The following is a 14,185-nucleotide window of genomic DNA, read 5'->3' as shown; positions in this document are numbered from 1 at the left end:
GCCATGAAGCCATGTGTTGATCTGCATGATGTGCCAAGTTCTTCCTGCACCTGTATCCCTGACTGGAAAGATATAGAAGATCACTTGGGCACCTGTACCCTTTACTTGGGCCTCCACAGCTCTGAAGTCCTGCTCAATCTTGCCCAGGTCTTGCCTTACCATGTCATTGGTGCCCATGAGGAAAAGAAGTAGGGGACAGTATCTGTGCTTTTAACCAGCTGTGGCAATCATCTCCCTGTGACATCCCGGATCTCAGCACCTGGCAAGCAGCAAACTTCCCCCAGCATTAAGGCAAATGGGTGCCTCGGGGCCTTTCGGTACAGAGTCACCCACTACTGGCACTTGTGCTTCCTTTTGTGGCTTTTACTATATGCTGCTGGTGTGGTTTCTCCCTCGGGATCTTGCTTATGGGTTTTGTCCTCTGCCAAGGCTTCACAACTGTCACTGATCGGTACATCAGCAGAAGGGGAGTGAAGGGACCGCCTGTTCCTATGGGTCCCCAGAGACCGTGGTGCCTCCTTCTCCGAGGTGCTGTCTGTGTGCCGTGGAAGTTCTTTGCCTCGTAGAGTCCTTGGAGGTCGATGCCTCAGGGCCCTGCCGTTTCACAGAACGGCCAGGGTTGGAAGGGACCTCTGGAGATCATCTACTCCAACCCCCAACTCTCTTCTCACCACGCCTGAAACGCTGCTGTTTCTCCTTCTCCCTCCCGAATTCAGCACCGCCGCCAACTGCCTCCTGCAGCTCCTCCACCCGCTGCCTCAGCGGCCCCGCCAGAGCCCCCCCCGGCGCAGGCGGAGCTTCCACCCTCCTCCCCGCAGCAGCCGGGGGCGCAGCGCTCGCAGCCCCCCACCCGGGCAGCGGCCGCCCCGAGAGCGGCTCCGCCGGGGCGCTGCCTCCCCTCGCCCCCGGCCTGGCGAGGCGGAGCCGCTTCCCGCCCGCGGCAGCGCACCGCCCTCGCCCGGGCTCCGCCGCCCCGGCACGGCAGCGCCGCCTCACGGGCGCTCCTCGTTGCCCCCGGGCGCCGGGTAAGCTCGCACGGCCGCCGGCGAGCGGGGCCGAGCGCCGGGGCAGCAGCCGCAGCCCGCAGGCGGGTGGGGCGAGCAGCGGCCCTTCCCGCGCCAGCCGCTGCGCCGCTGCCCTCAGGCGCCGCTGCCCGGGGCCGGTTCTCCGCGGGCCCCCGCGCCGCGCCGCTCCTCCGGTGGGAGGTGTCCGCGGTCCCTCCCCGCACACGGCCCGGGGACGGCGAGGCCCGCGGCCCCCTCAGGCACCTGGCACTGCCCTCGGCACCGGCATCGGCTTCCCGCCGTTACCGTAATACCGTGAGGAGGCAGTTGAGGGAGTAATTCCACACTGAGGGAGGGATCAAATCTTTCATAATTAAGAAATGAGCCTAGAATCCTTTTTGGAAGAAAAAACAGATAAAACCATCAGACAAACTAATGGTTTGCATTTGCTTAGAAACACTTAGATGAAATAAAGAGTTTTCAACGTGTTTTTGTGGTAACTTTGCTTGTTCAGAATTGCTTTTTACATGTTTGCATTGAAAACATTTTCAGAAAAGACGTTCCGATCTTGTGGTAGTTCTTAAAATGTAGAAATCAATTTAGAAGGACTGAAGTGCCGCCTTTGGGTACTGGAAGTGCTGACGGTGATGTCGTTACCCATAATGGGGCTCCAGTGCTCAGATGCCTTGGAAGGTCTGCATGTACGTCTGCAGAGCAGGAACCAGGTCTTTTGGGGACTGCACAATGGATAAGGCGTTGTGGACACTAATCAGCAATTAAAATAAAAAGAAATTTACGGAACATCTCATACAACTGTGCTTTTGAACGTTTTGTTTTAATCAGCGGTTTTGCTTTTCAGGTTTTGTAGTAATACAAACTGTTAATATCTCTGAATGTATGTTTTTAATTTCCACTAGCATTAATTGGAGTTAAACGTTTGCATTAGGTACATCTCCCTTGAGCTGTCTAATATTGCTTGCAAATTGTAATCAGATAGTCAATGATTGTGGATATACAATTACAGTACAGATGGTTTCAACTGTGAATTACAGTCTTAATATTAATAATCCTGTTTTTTTTTGCTGGACACTTTCTAATATCCTAGTAAACAAGCATTAGTAATGTATGTTAAAATTATTGAGTAAACTAGTAAAAGTTAATCTAGGTATGTTATAGATTAGGTTATAGTCACATTTTATGTAAGAAATACAGTTATTTTTTTTTGTTATTTGGACTGCAGGTCCGCAGCCTGTATGGAGAATCTTGTCACATTCAGTTTTAAGTGTGAACGTCAGGTGAATGTGGCTAACTGTGAGAAATTTGGAAGGTAGACAGTACTTTGTGGGCCGAAAAGAGTATGAAATGCTGACGTAGAATAATCTTTCTGCATTGAACAGTTCCTGAGAACTTGCATCCCTGCTGCTGATGTCACTTCCATAAACTTCTTGCCTCCTTAAACTAAAAAAAAAAAAACCAACCCAAATTTTAAACTTGGCAGTGTGAAGTATTTTTAAAGTTGAACCCCTGTCACTTGCTAGTGAGATATAAATGGAAACTACAGCTTATTACCGGACCTATTTTTGTTCATCGTCTTCCCTAAGTATTTTAACAAGTTACTAAGTAATTTGTGTTTATTGCTGAAGTCTCCATTTTGTGAACCTCCGAAAAATCTGTATCCGTAGTTTGTAGCATCATTGTCCCTTCCCACAGCATCTCCCAAACTACTTACCATTTCCCAGAGAAAATTAGTGGAGGAAAGTAAAGTGGGAGTTGCTGGTGAGCACGTGTTTTCTTCTCAATTTAGAATGATCTGTTATTTACTCTGTATCATCAGCTATATCTATATGAAGATTTGTTTCTGTTATTTTTAATTTCCTTCTTCCTGTTCTATTCATCCCTTGTCTGGTTGCTTTTTATCTGAGTCTTAATTATCCAAGGTGATGTATACTTTGTCCCACACGATATCCTGGTCTCTAAATTGGAGAGACATGGATTCGACGAATGAACCACTCGGTGGATAAAGAACTGGCTGGACGGTCGCACTCAGAGTTGCGGTCAACGACTCGATGTCCAAGTGGAAAGCAGTGATGAGTGGTGTACCTCAGGGTTTGGTACTGGGGCCTGTACTGTTCAACATCTTTGTCAGCGACATGGACAGTGGGGTCGAGTGCACCCTCAGCAACTTTGCCAACGATACCAAGCTGTTTGGCGAGGTAGACACGCTGGAGGGGAGGGATGCCATCCAGAGGGACCTGGACAGGCTGGAGAGGTGGGCTCAAGCCAACCTCATGCAGTTCAACAAGGCCAAGTGCAAGGTCTTACATCTGGGCAGGGGCAATCCCAAGCACAAATGCAGGCTCGGTGGGGAATGGCTGGAGAGCAGCCCTGAGGAGACGGACCTGTGGGTGCTAATTGACGAGAAGCTCAACATGAGCCAGCAATGTGCGATCGCAGCCCAGAAGGCCAACGGTATCCTGGGCTGCATTGGAAGAAGTGTGGCCAGCAGGTCAAAGGAAGTGATTCTGCCCCTCTACTCCAGTCTTGTGAGACCCCACCTGGAGTACTGCATCCAGCTCTGGAGTCCCCAACATAAGAAGGACATGGACCTGCTGGAGCGTGTCCTAGAGGAGAGCCACAAGGATGATCCGAGGGCTGGAGCCCCTCTCCTATGAGGAGAGGCTGAGCGAGTTGGGGCTGTTCAGCGTGGAGAAGAGAAGGCTGCGGGGAGATCTTATTGCGACCTTCCAGTACCTAAAGGTGGCCTCCAGGAGAGCTGTGGAAGGACTTTTTACTTGGGCATGTAGCGATAGGAGGAGGGGGAATGGCTTCAAACTGGGAGAGGGCAGGTTTAGATTAAACATTAGGAAGAAATTTTTTACTTAGAGGGTGGTGAGGCACTGGCCCAGGTTGCCCAGAGAGGTTGTTGAGGCCCCATCCCTGGAGGTGTTCAAGGCCAGGCTGGAGGTGGCTTTGGGCAACGTGTTCTAATGGGAGGTGTCCCTGCCCATGGCAGGGGTTTGGAACTCGATGGTCTTCAAGGTCCTTTACAACCTAAACCATTCTATCTATGATTCTATGATAGTCTGTACCTAACTCCAAGTATGTAAGCCTTAAATGTTTAACATTAAGGATGTGTTTAAGTACTGTTTTGAATTGATGCCTGAGCTAATTTTGCCTATGTGATGTTGGCACACTGGGTCTTTGGAGCACTATTGCTGTGTTAATGAATGCTTCCTGTTCTTTAACCCATTGCTTTTCCTGTGATTTATAGCTTGTGTCCCACAGTGCACTTGAATAGGACTTGGGCTGTGAAGATTTTACAGAGATGTTAATTTAGAACATAAAGATAATATAGCAATCTGTCAGCTCAGCTGGTGCTACTTTTTTATAACACTATGATTAGGTAATTCTTGTGTTAATTCTGTAATTGTTTCATGTAGATTTCCAGTGGGTCCAGGGAGATGTGTGTGAAGTTCAGTTGATGGTGTACAACCCTATGCCTTTTGAGCTCCGAGTAGAAAACATGGTATGTATCTTCCTAATCTTCCCTTTTTGTTATTTTTTTCCGGAAAAATTTCTCAGTTGAGCTTTCAAATATGGTTTTCTATAAAGGAAATAGTTTAAAAAATCATTTAAGCCAGTATAACCTCAGTTGAACAGTGCAGTACTGTCAATTTTCTCAAATCTGTTGGTAATGAGGTATTGAAATGAAAATCCCTGCCACTCAGAGTGTTTAAATATTTTACTGCTACTGACCCGTAAATCAATTATGTACCTTTCTGCATTGATGAGAACTCATGGTACGTAATTTACATATACTGGTTTTCAAGTAATAATTATATGCTGAAACCTAATAATTAGTGTATACTTGCTACTGTAATTTAAAAATCTGCATTCATCATAGCTTTTCAAATTCCCATTTTGACCACATTTTTAAAAATTTGAGGAATTAAAATAGTTAGTTTTGAGAAGCTTTGTTTTTTAATAGAAGCTTCCGCTCATGGATATGCTGTTTCCAATGATATATGTTATTTGAAAACACAATAAGGTAAAATGATCCAGAGGGATAAAGAAAAGGCTAAAATACCAGAGAAGCATGTAAGGTTAGAACGTCAAGCTGAAGCCCTCTGCTTCAGTCAACTGCTTGCAGCGTATCCTGAAACAATAATTTTTTTTTCCCCTCTTTATGCCAACTAACAGGAATTTTTAAAAATTGTTATCCATCTAAAGGTTAAAAGTCCTCTAACTACCAAAGGGACTTAATCTCGCCCAGTCCTAATCCAGTGTTGTCCTTTATGATAAATATTTTTACCTTTAATATTGCTTTAAAAAATAAATCCCATCTCTTAGAGCCCATTGTTCCGTTAGACTAAGTGAATCAACGTTTATTTATTTGCCCTAGATTTTTTTTTTTTTTTTTTTTATTGTTTGGTCTACTGCCGTGGCTACTCAAACAATTTGACCTAAATTACTGATAATATGCTACATGTAATAAAATGTTTTTCCATGAGAAATGAACATGCCCAAAGGTTATGCTTAGAGCATAATAAAAATCATTCTTGGAAGCTAACACACTGGTTTCTTCAGCAGCATTTTATCTAACCCTTATAGAAGTATTCCAAATTGTTAGGAATGAATAGAAAAAGTAATCGTAAAGCTGCGCATCAGAAAGGACTCTACACAGGAATTTATTTAAGAACACTGTGATTTATACTCTAATTTGTGTTGTGTAAGTAATGATGTAATTATATATTTAAAAAACTGGTTTTGGATAATTTCTTAATTTCTTAACGAGGAGATTTCTTATGAGTGCTTACATACACTTAAGAACTCAGAATACAGTTATTTGCATAGAGGTGCGCCCCATCCGTTCCCTGAGCAAATAAATTGTAGTAGCGTCAATACTTCTTTTTACGGTTAATGTGATAAAGTTCTATCTTTGAATTAATACTGAATTTCAGTTTCATTGGTAAGCATAAGAGGAAGCAGGCATGCAAACTAGCTACAAATAATTGAGGTGATTAACATAATTCTTTAGTCAGTGCTCCATAAATAGAGTGCTTTGAGAAATTCTGCTGTGCGCTAATGTCATCTCATTGGTAGAAATTAGTTGATTTTGCTTGATTTGTCTGTGGTATCAAGACTGTAGCCAGCAAGATGAGCAAAGTAATTATTCCCCTCGATTTGGCATTTGAGAGGCAATATCTTTAGAATCAAGGCCAGTTTTGAGCTCCCCTTACAATAGAAATATGGACATACTGGTATCAGTCCAGCAGTATTACCAAGATGCTAGGCAGGCTGGAGTATGTGACAGATGAGGACAGGTTCAAAGAGCTGCATCTGTTTAGTTTGTAGAAGAGAAGAATACTGGGGTAATTCCTACTGCTTTCCTCGATCCCAAAATAGGAAGGTGCAGTGAAAATGGAGCTAGAGTCTTCCCAGAGGTGTCCAGCATAAAGATGTGAGTCAGTGAACATGTTGCAGCAATGGAAAACTTTCCTAATAAAAAAAGTCCCTTTTTCCAATTATGAAGGTGACCATATACTGGAACTGGTTGCCCAGAGAGAATGTGAGCTCTCCATCTTTAGAAATCTTCAAAACTTGAGTGTATAGGACAGTGAAAAACCTGAACGACCATCACAGTTGGCCTGGTTTTGAGCAGTAGGCTGGGCAAGAGGACCTTTAGCATTTCCTTCCAGCCTAAATTGTTCTGATTTTCCAGTCTCATTTGTGAGCTTTCTAGAATCTGGGAATAGTTATTACTGTATCACAAGAATAAACTCTTTTGGTTTTATGTTAATAATTCAAAGCGTTGATTAATATTTTAATATATTTTTTTTATTATTGACACGTACTCATGCCTGCAGTCCCCGTGCCCGCTTGTTGTCTGATTTCTCATCATGTGTCACATTCTTTCATATTATTTAGCCTCATAGGATCATTTTCATAGCAAGTGTATCCTTTTCTGTCATTTACTGGCAGTTTTAGCTTGTCTGTCCCACAGCGTTTTTCCTTCTGTCTGACTCAGCACTTTACCTTTGCAGTACGACTAATTGTTTAAGCTTGTTTCCAATGACTGGCAGGCCTTGGAGTTCTCCGTTGCTTCTTTTCCTTTCTTGTTTACACTGTTCACGGTTCACTGTTCATCAATGTGTAACAAACTGTCCTGAAATCATAGAATCATAGAATAGCTTGGGTTGGAAGGGACTTTAAAGGTCATCTAGTCCAGCCCCTGTTTCAATGAGGAGGGACGTCTTCAACTAGATCAGGTTGCTCAGAGCCCCGTCCAACCTGACCTTAAATGTTTCCAAGGATGGGGCATCTACTGCCTCTCTGGGCAACCCGGGCCAGTGTTTCACCACACTCATTGTAAAAAACTTCTTCCTTATATCTAGTCAAAATCTACCCTGTTTTAGTTTAAAACCATTACCCCTTGTCCCATTGCAGCAGGTCCTGCTAAAAAGTTTGTCCCCATCTTTCTTATAAGCCCCCTTTAAGTACTGAAAGGCTGTGAAAAGGTCTTCCTGGAGTCTTCTCTTCTCCAGGCTGAACAACCCCAACTCTCTCAGCCTGTCCTCATAGGAGAGGTGCTCCATCCCTCTGATTATCTTTGTGGCCTCCTCTGGACCTGCTCCAACAGGTCCATGTCCTTCCTATGTTGATGGCCCAGAGCTGGATGCAGTACTGCAGGTGAGGTCTCATGAGAGCGAAGCAGAGGGGTAAAATCCCCTCCCTCGCCCTGCTGGCCATGCTGCCGGGGGTGCAGCCCAGGATATGGTTGGCCTTTTGGACTGCGAGTGCACATTGACAGCTCATGTTAAGCTTCTCATCCACCAACACCCCCAAGTCCTTCTCCTCTGGGCTGCTCTCAATCCCTTCATCCTGCAGCCTATATTGATATTGGGGGTTGCCCCGACCCACTTGCACTTGGCCTTGTTGAACCTCATGAAGTTCATCTATAGTCTTATTCCTTTTTTCTAATTTTTCCCTTTCCCTCGTCTTTCAGTTTGTGATTTGTTGTTCTGGTAGCTTACTCATTTCATGTTAAATGACTGCTGGAAGCATCGATCCAAAGTTTTATTGTGATACTTTCCCTAATATGTCTTCCTGTTTGTTATGGTTGAAAGTTGTGATGGTAAACAACAACTTAGTATTGAGTACAAGTTGTTAGGGAGAATGATTCCCCATGGAAAGGCTTCTCTATCTTTTTTCATTATTTAAAGTATTCATGCTACGAGTGTAGTTTAATTGAGGTATGCTTAAGTAAAAGAAACTGAATTTTTAGACTTGACATGAGGCTGTGGAGAAAGGACTTTGATCAGTGTTGCTCAGACGATGAGACCTGTACTGTCTGAAAAGTTGATTTTTTTTTTTTTTTTGGTTGTTTTATTTCATTGTTCTCAAAGCTATTGGCCCATCTTTGTTTTTCTCGCTGTTTATTCCCTGTCATGCATATTCATGATTTGGGACTCTAGTTAGATATCTGTTCTTCATACGTGTCCCACTTCTGTATTACTTTTCTGCATTTCTCTATTTCATGTTTTGCTTTTGTCTGTATAGTTAGAAGGCTGATCCAATGAAAGGTGCAATAGTGTTTGTAAGATGACAAATGAAAATGTTGAATCGTGGAATATAGAGGTGATTAAGTCCAATAACTGTGTATTTTTGTCAATAAAGCGAAGCAGGAGCAATCATAGGGGTGATCAGAGGAAGTGCTTTAATAAAACTTAGCAGGTATCTTAAATAAACAGAGTGAGAGAGAGAGAGAGACAAAAATGAGCCTAACTAGCTTTGAATGTTTTTGCGATCCTGGTGGTGGAGCCCAAGTTAACAGGAGATGTAATGTTCAGCTGTAATATGTATATATACCATTTTTTTTTTTTTTTTTTTTTCCCCAGGAATATTGATTTCTGTATAGACTTGTTCAGCTGTGTGAATGATAGCCTCTATCTCTTTTGCAGTTACTAAGCCTTTTTTCTGTCCAGGTAAAAATGACCTTCAGCGTTCAGGCCTTCAGAAAAACCCCCAAATTCTGGGAAATCTCTGATGGATTTAGTTTGTATCTTGGGACAAATATTTAAAGCAGTAAATCATGGTACAATCTAGTGAGATCTATTAAAATAAAATGCAGACGAAGATGCACTGCAAAGTGTGTTGTTCTCTAAGAGTTTAACTACTTTTTCCTCTTTGTTTCTTGAGTTTCATACTAAAGGAGAAAAAAGAGCTGAGAAATTTTGAGGCAATGTTATTTATTGAGCAAAATAATTTTTTTCTGCACTTACTGTAGAAAATATAGCCGTGGTTCTAAGACGGCTACGGTATATGCAGAACAGTGTAAACTGTATTTAATAAATTAATATGGAGAAACTAAAAAGTACTGTCCCAAAACATGGGGGTAATGTAATTTATAGTATTAAGAACTCATTATTCAAAAAGAAAGTCTTTGTTCTAAAGTTCTTCTTCTGTTTGGAGCATGTATTTATTTGAAGACAATTAAGTATAGTATTTTGATTAATGATGGTATAAGAATGGCTGTTATTTTTTCTTTTTTTTTTTTTTTGTGAACTTAAGAACCGTACTATTAGCCAAGAGCTCTATATTAATGTTTAAAAATACCATCTAAAATTTTGATAAATCTTTACGTATAATCAGTCCCACAACTCAGTTTACGATTACTTAAATTGTTTCCATCAACTGCTCTTTAGTAAGTTCCCATCTTTATACTGTTTCTGCCATCTTGAAAGAATATATACTTACTGATACATTACATTTAATGGAAGCTGTATTGGGCAAGAATGTACACAAAAAAGGTGAGGGGGAGAAGGATAAAAATAGTCATGTTTGGTGTTTTCTGGGTCTGCCTAAAAGAATCTCATTAGAAATACTAGGGAAAATTTCCTTTTAAATAAATATTTGCCAATTTTTGTGTAAAGTATTTGACAACATTGTATACAGTATGTTCAGCATGAAAACTAACTTTGGTGGCAGTGTTACTTTTAAAAAAGACTGATTGCATTTCAGGACTGGTAAGTAAAGCCTAAAAAAAGCGTTTATATACGCATGTTGTTTTAACAGCCTCCCCAAATGATACCATGTACATATGAGTAGTTTTGTTTCTCTAAAACTAAATGGAGGTTTGAAGTGATTGAAAGACATGCTGTGATAATAGCATGCATATATTCTCTCTATGACAATTTAAATAGTTTTACAAGAATATAAAGAAATGTAAAATTGGTTGGGTTTTTTTTGTGTGATTCATATATATCCTAGAAGGAAATCTCGTATATGGGTAAACATTTCCTGTAAGATCAGAAAGAGCAATGATTACTACTAAATAGTTTCACTTGAAGTAAGGTGCGAGACTCAAAAGAAATCTAATACTTAATATATTTTTTTTTTTTATCTGATTTGTTTGGGTAAAGGATATGACAGTCCTTCAGCCTTGATTTGGTTGTCACTGTTAATCTAAAAAAAATTTTAGGCACCAGAGGGCAATGTTGGGCAAATATTGTTGAGTTTTGCTATCCAGCAAATAGCAATATAAAAAATGTCTTTCAGACATTCTAGATATGTCATTATCTTTTAAAACTTATTTGTGTTGGTTAAGTTTTAAGGGTAAGTATCTTGATTTCAGTTCACGTCTGGAACTCTGAAGCCTAGTTGAGGTTTATATTGTTTATTTTTCCATTTCAGTGAGTTTTTATGCTTTCTTAGCAAATTTACTTTTAAAAACTTGAAGTTTTACTGAATAGTAAAACTCTCATAATGAGAGAAACAAATACTGTATTCTCCTTCATGTGTCAATGGCTTGATGTCCAAGTGGAGAGCAGTGACGAGTGGTGTTCCTCAGGGGTCGGTACTGGGACCTGTACTGTTCAACATCTTTATCGGCGACATGGACAGTGGGGTTGAGTGCACCCTCAGCAAGTTTGCTGATGATACCAAGCTGTTTGGCGAGGTAGACACGCTGGAGGGGAGGGATGCCATCCAGAGGGACCTGGACAGGCTGGAGAGGTGGGCTCAAGCCAACCTCATGCAGTTCAACAAGGCCAAGTGCAAGGTCTTACATCTGGGTCGGGGAAATCCCAAGCACAAATCCAGGCTGGGCAGGGAATGGCTGGAGAGCAGCCCTGAGGAGAAGGACCTCGTAGTGCTGATTGATGAGAAGCTCAACATGAGCCAGGAGTGTGCGTTTGCAGCCCAGAAGGCCAACGGTATCCTGGGCTGCATTGGAAGAAGTGTGGCCAGCAGGTCAAAGGAGGTGATTCTGCCCCTCTACTCCAGTCTTGTGAGACCCCACCTGGAGTACTGCATCCAGCTCTGGAGTCCCCAACATAAGAAGGACATGGACCTGCTGGAGCGTGTCCTAGAGGAGAGCCACGAGGATGATCCGAGGGCTGGAGCCCCTCTCCTATGAGGAGAGGCTGAGCGAGTTGGGGCTGTTCAGCCTGGAGAAGAGAAGGCTGCGGGGAGATCTTATTGCGACCTTCCAGTACCTAAAGGTGGCCTCCAGGAGAGCTGTGGAAGGACTTTTTAGTCGGGCATGTAGCGATAGGAGGAGGGGGAATGGCTTTAAACTGGAAGAGGGCAGGTTCAGATTGAACATTAGGAAGAAGTTTTTTACTTTGAGGGTGGTGAGGCACTGGCCCAGGTTGCCCAGAGAGGTTGTTGAGGCCCCATCCCTGGAGGTGTTCAAGGCCAGGCTGGATGTGGCCTTGGGCAATGTGGTCTAGTGGGAGGTGTCCCTGCCTATGGCAGGGGGGTTGGAACTTGATGATCTTCCAGGTCCTTTCCAACTCTAAACCATTCTATGATTCCATGATAGTCTGTACCTAACTCCAAGTATGTAAGCCTTAAATGTTTAACATTTAACTATTCTATGATTCTATGATAATACACTTGAGATGCTTTAATTTCTAGTCCAGGCATAGTATATGCTTAGTGCAGGTGTTTTGGCATTTGCATTGCACTTATCTAGAAAATCTCTTCATTTTCATGGTTTTTGTTGTTAAAAAATAGACTGAGAATGCATTCTTAATACATTGTAAGAAAAATATATTTTGCTGAGGACTTATTTTGCTTTAGCAGTTATCGGTGATCAACTTGCTGTGTTTGTCATCAGCATGATCCAAGGGTGTCATTTTGATATAATTTCAGGGCTGAGGGAACAATGTACACTGTATATAGCATTTTTTTTTTCTCTACTGTTACTAAATCATTTTAATACTAGCAATTTCTCTTAATAGTAACTCTGCCTTCTTGCCCCTAAGCACATGCATATTTTGGTGATTGTAGTCCAGATGCATTTACCTGTCTTTTTGTCTATTACTGTCTCCATTTGTCTTGATTTTTGTCTGTATTTTGTCTGCTGTTAATATACTCAGTTTAAATCCTTTGGCGAGGAAGATGCTTTCTCTCACAGCCAGGTTGTGATCATTGCTTTTCCTGACCCTTGACCACTAGCCTTTAAAAATATTGCCATTGATTTATTTACTTTTTCTCAGTTCAGTTCCCTATTTTTTTGTTGCCCCCACATTGTGATCTTTAGTTTCTTCAGGGTTTGGCTCCGGTCTGTTCCAGACCTCAATTCCCTGCAATGAGGGAACTCATTGGTGTCACAGATCAAAACTCTAGCTGGGCTGTGGGGTTTTGGCAATTTTGGGGTTGTATGGCAGTCTGTATATGTGTACGTGTGGCTACTTCAGATGCATTTCTCAGGGCTGTGCTGGTTTATGGCCCCCCTTGAGGTTATTTTTTCCTTTACAGGACCCTAAAAGGCATTCAGGGCAATGTCTTCCCATGCAGGTCCTCAGTCTAACTTGATAGTGCAGGATGTCTAATTGTTGGGATAGGGGACTAATTCATATTAAGTAAGAGCACAAGACTGTTTACACTGCAAGAAGTGGCATGAATGTATAAATGTATGTCCTGCTATCCAGTTTGATTAACAACGTGAAGTAGAGGAGAAAGAACATGGGAGAAAGCTGTATTTACTCATTGCTTCCATCTTCTCCCTTGCCCAAGGAAAACTGGGCTAATTAGGACCATATCTCAATGAGGACATTCCCATATTTCAGAAAAGTGGCCTGACTATGGTTTTGCAATGGCATTGTAATTTCTTAGTGTTCTATATATGTTTATAGGCACTTGATATACTGGCAAATTTGGGGAGTTCACTAGGAATCGAAAAATAATGATGTGTATTAATTGTTACAAGGTAAGTTCAGTGTAGTATTAGGAGAAAGTTTGAACTTGAAAGGCTTTCCAGTTTAACCACTGCATTGAGTTACCTAGTCCCCTCTTAGAGACTGCTGCTGATGGAAATTCCAGATATAAATGGGAATGGTTAATGTGGAGTTGGTGCTACTTCAGAGTAGGGAGATGGGCCGAATAATATTTAGGGGTCCCTGTCAGTTCTGTTGATTTACATTTGCTATAGCTGATATTAAACAAGACATTGGAGGCGTTTCTTTTTGTCATTGATTTTTTAGGAATTTAAGTCCTTGGATGAAAGTATTTAGTTGAGGTGAATCCTGAATAATTCAAATATATTTGAATATTTGGCCAAGTGATAGCACAGTGCTTTCGGGACTGAAATAGTCTTATGAAGCCTTCTGTACCTGTTTTAAAAGTGAGTTTCGGAGTGTGTATGGGGTCACCTTTTGTTTATGTTCTAAGATTTGCTTCAACTAAAGCAAAAAAGCAGAATGATTTGATTATGGTGAAGACTGAGGCTTAGTCAATATTAAAGTGTGAATGTTCACCCCATTTCTGTGTGGTAAATCCCGCTTGAAGGATTCATGTTCAGTCACATGCAAACAATTATCTTGCATCATATCTAAAATTAACTTGTATTGGCTAATTATTGCAATCATTATTTTGATTTCCTAATTTTGAAATACTGCAAGGAATATTTCACCAAGAGTGCAGACAAGGCCTGTTTAAGCTCCCAGCTACATAAACACACCTGTTTGAAAAGTAGTGACCAAGCTTGCGTTTATGAAGTGGGAATCAAAAAGCATCAGTGCTCTGATACACTGGGTGGTGAATGTATGGGAAGACAGGATTAGTTTTTACTTACTTTTTTGTGGATTGTTTCAGACAGCTGAAGTCTGCATGTGAAACTAGGGGAAAACTAAAACTCAGTAGAAATGAGGGTTTGACACAACGTTTTCTTATAA

General features: G+C 41.9%; 1 protein-coding gene across 1 annotated transcript in view; it reads left to right on the top strand.

Moving 5' to 3' along the window:
• The window catches only part of TRAPPC9 (trafficking protein particle complex subunit 9), a gene marked incomplete at both ends in the record, with an annotated part of 532,119 nt that overhangs the window by 60,988 nt on the left and 456,946 nt on the right, over positions 1-14,185 (top strand). The window contains one exon of the mRNA XM_082499259.1: positions 4,445-4,530. Within this exon, the coding sequence (XP_082355385.1) occupies positions 4,445-4,530 (86 nt within the window). The remainder of the gene's footprint in view (positions 1-4,444; positions 4,531-14,185) is intronic.

The sequence above is a fragment of the Vanellus vanellus genome (assembly GCF_965231255.1).
Source record: "Vanellus vanellus genome assembly, chromosome: 2".
Taxonomy (NCBI): Eukaryota; Metazoa; Chordata; class Aves; order Charadriiformes; family Charadriidae; genus Vanellus; species Vanellus vanellus.
Note: the sequence above shows the minus strand (reverse complement) of the source record. Positions and strands in the feature narration are given on the sequence as shown.